The 2,195-nt window shown below is 38.7% G+C and overlaps 1 protein-coding gene across 1 annotated transcript in view; it reads left to right on the forward strand.

Annotated features, from left to right (window-relative positions):
* The window catches only part of LOC118341973 (endothelin-converting enzyme-like 1), a 47,121-nt gene that overhangs the window by 9,935 nt on the left and 34,991 nt on the right, over positions 1–2,195 (forward strand). Inside the window, exon 5 of the mRNA XM_035680398.1 lies at positions 42–100. Coding sequence (XP_035536291.1) covers positions 42–100 — 59 coding nt within the window. The remainder of the gene's footprint in view (positions 1–41; positions 101–2,195) is intronic.

Here is a 2,195-nt window from a genome sequence, read left to right on the forward strand (position 1 = left end):
TCTGTCTGTCTGTCTTTCTGTCTTTCTGTCTGTCTGTATAGCAGCATAACCTATTCAGAGATTTTGGTAATTTCATGACTCACCAGTTCATGACATCACGGTACCTTCATTGTTGGTCATTTTATTACCTCATCTCACCATTTCAGATTTACCACCATGCTGTAAGTCCAAGGCTTCACACTGCTGTAGTGTTGATAAATACTACACATTATACGTAATCATTATCTTACCTCAGTTTATTGCCTTAGTTTTACTATTTTTTCTTTCTCCATTCACATTTTTATAGGATACAAATAAATGTTATTCTGCACTTTAGTGTTTTATACTGCTTACTTTTATCAGCCACAACAAAAGATAGGATCTTTCTTTTTGCAGGGATTTCACACAGCTCCCATCAGTGTAAACATCTCTTCCATATCAAATTTTCTACACTCTGTTTGGCGCTCCATTTCTTCTTATCTCTTTCATCTGGTCTCCTGCTGCTCTCCCGTCTTTGTGAAATGTCCTTTTTAATCACAACACTCCAACATGCATGTGTATTGAGTTAGGGTTGTATCATTAAGGGATTCATAATCCTCTTTGTGAAGGTACAGCTACCTTCGCCACTGTCACATCCATTAGTTCACTTCTCCTCAGGTTCTCTTCCCTTGTTGTTTACCAATCTTCTCTTTGAGCTGTCTGTCCATCCATCCCCCCTGATGGCTTTAGTAATAGATTCTACACTAAGTTTCAATCATCCTCCCTCCCTGTCTTTTGTTCCCTCCACCTGTGTCTATCTGACAGCCTGTCTTTTCTCGTTTTTATCACACGTTCACTCAGTCAGCTATAACGTTTGGCTGATATGGGCTTTAGTGTGGCGCTGCACTCTGAAAGTTCAAATCAACTTCTTATTTCTGAGTTCTACTAGTACTATCTAGTGCTACTAGTGCAGAATCAAATGCCAGTCTCATCTTAAGCATGTGATGACAAAATAGGCTCTATTCATCTTGGTAAACATGCCTCATTTTAGCTTCTATTGGTTAAAATGAACAACTTGTGTTCAACAAGATGACCCACTGAAACATGTGGCCAGGCTCAGGTCTCCCACCTGAGACTTTGTGACAAGAGTGGCTATTGTGTAGTATATCAGGTAGCGGTCAAAATAATATATTTTAAACTACACAAACTACTGTGCACATTGATGAGCTCAAATGTATGGAAGCCAATTTCTGCCAAGAAGGAGGAAGAAAAAAAAAGAAAAGTTAGTAATGATAAAAAAAAAAACAGCACTTTTGATTTAAGTCAATGCTTAATTTGGAAATAGTAGATATAAGGTGAACAAGACAAAATTATAAGAATTATAGATCAAAACTGAAATGTACCAAGTCAAACGAATCAGATACTCAGTCACGAGTTTGCATTCATCATTGCACATTCATTCAAGTTGAGGGACTCATAAAACAGATTTTTAAAAGATTTCCTCAAAATTGAAGAAGCAGGTTTAAGAGGTGATTGAAGTTCTAAAAACACTGAATCCAACGATTCCCATAATGCAACTCAATAGTCTTTCACTAAATCCTCCCTGCCTGGTAAATGCCCACATATTTTAAACACTACGTTCACCCAAGCACATAACACAGCCTCATGACATCATCAGGGTTATTTGGACATACATTGAGAGCCTCAAAGGACGTTACAACTGTTTTCACTTGCTGAGTAGTACTCCTGACAAGTAAATTAATCTGTGTGTAAAAGAGATTGGTAATTCTGACTTAAAAAGTTACTTTTACTCATTTGAGAGTAACAATTAATAAAACCTTAAGTCTATTATTTTTTCTTCTCTTTTCTCTTCCATACAATAACAGTGGGAGATAGCAGTTTGAACTTTTAAGATTTCCTCTTTCTCAGTCTGTAACTTTCTGATGTGTCTTTCCTTCTTCTCATCCTCCCCTCACCAAACTCTTGTCTCTTCAGTCCCCTGCTCCCTAGCTCTCTCCATCTGTCTGCTTCTCCTTCTCCTCCATCGCTACATCTCTCCTTCTCAACTTTGCATGATAACCCTGTCTTTCTCCCAATTCTGCCTCGATCCCCCAACACCACTCCCTATTCTCTCCATCTGCACCTCTTCTATTGTTTTCTATCCATCTCTGCCTCTGTCACTTCTGTACCTCCTGTCATCCTCCTCCTCACCTGCTCCTCATCCCTTCCCTCTTCTC

The sequence above is a fragment of the Morone saxatilis genome, unplaced genomic scaffold (assembly GCF_004916995.1).
Source record: "Morone saxatilis isolate NCDOM2014 unplaced genomic scaffold, NCSU_SB_2.0 Contig8, whole genome shotgun sequence".
Lineage (NCBI taxonomy): Eukaryota > Metazoa > Chordata > Actinopteri > Moronidae > Morone > Morone saxatilis.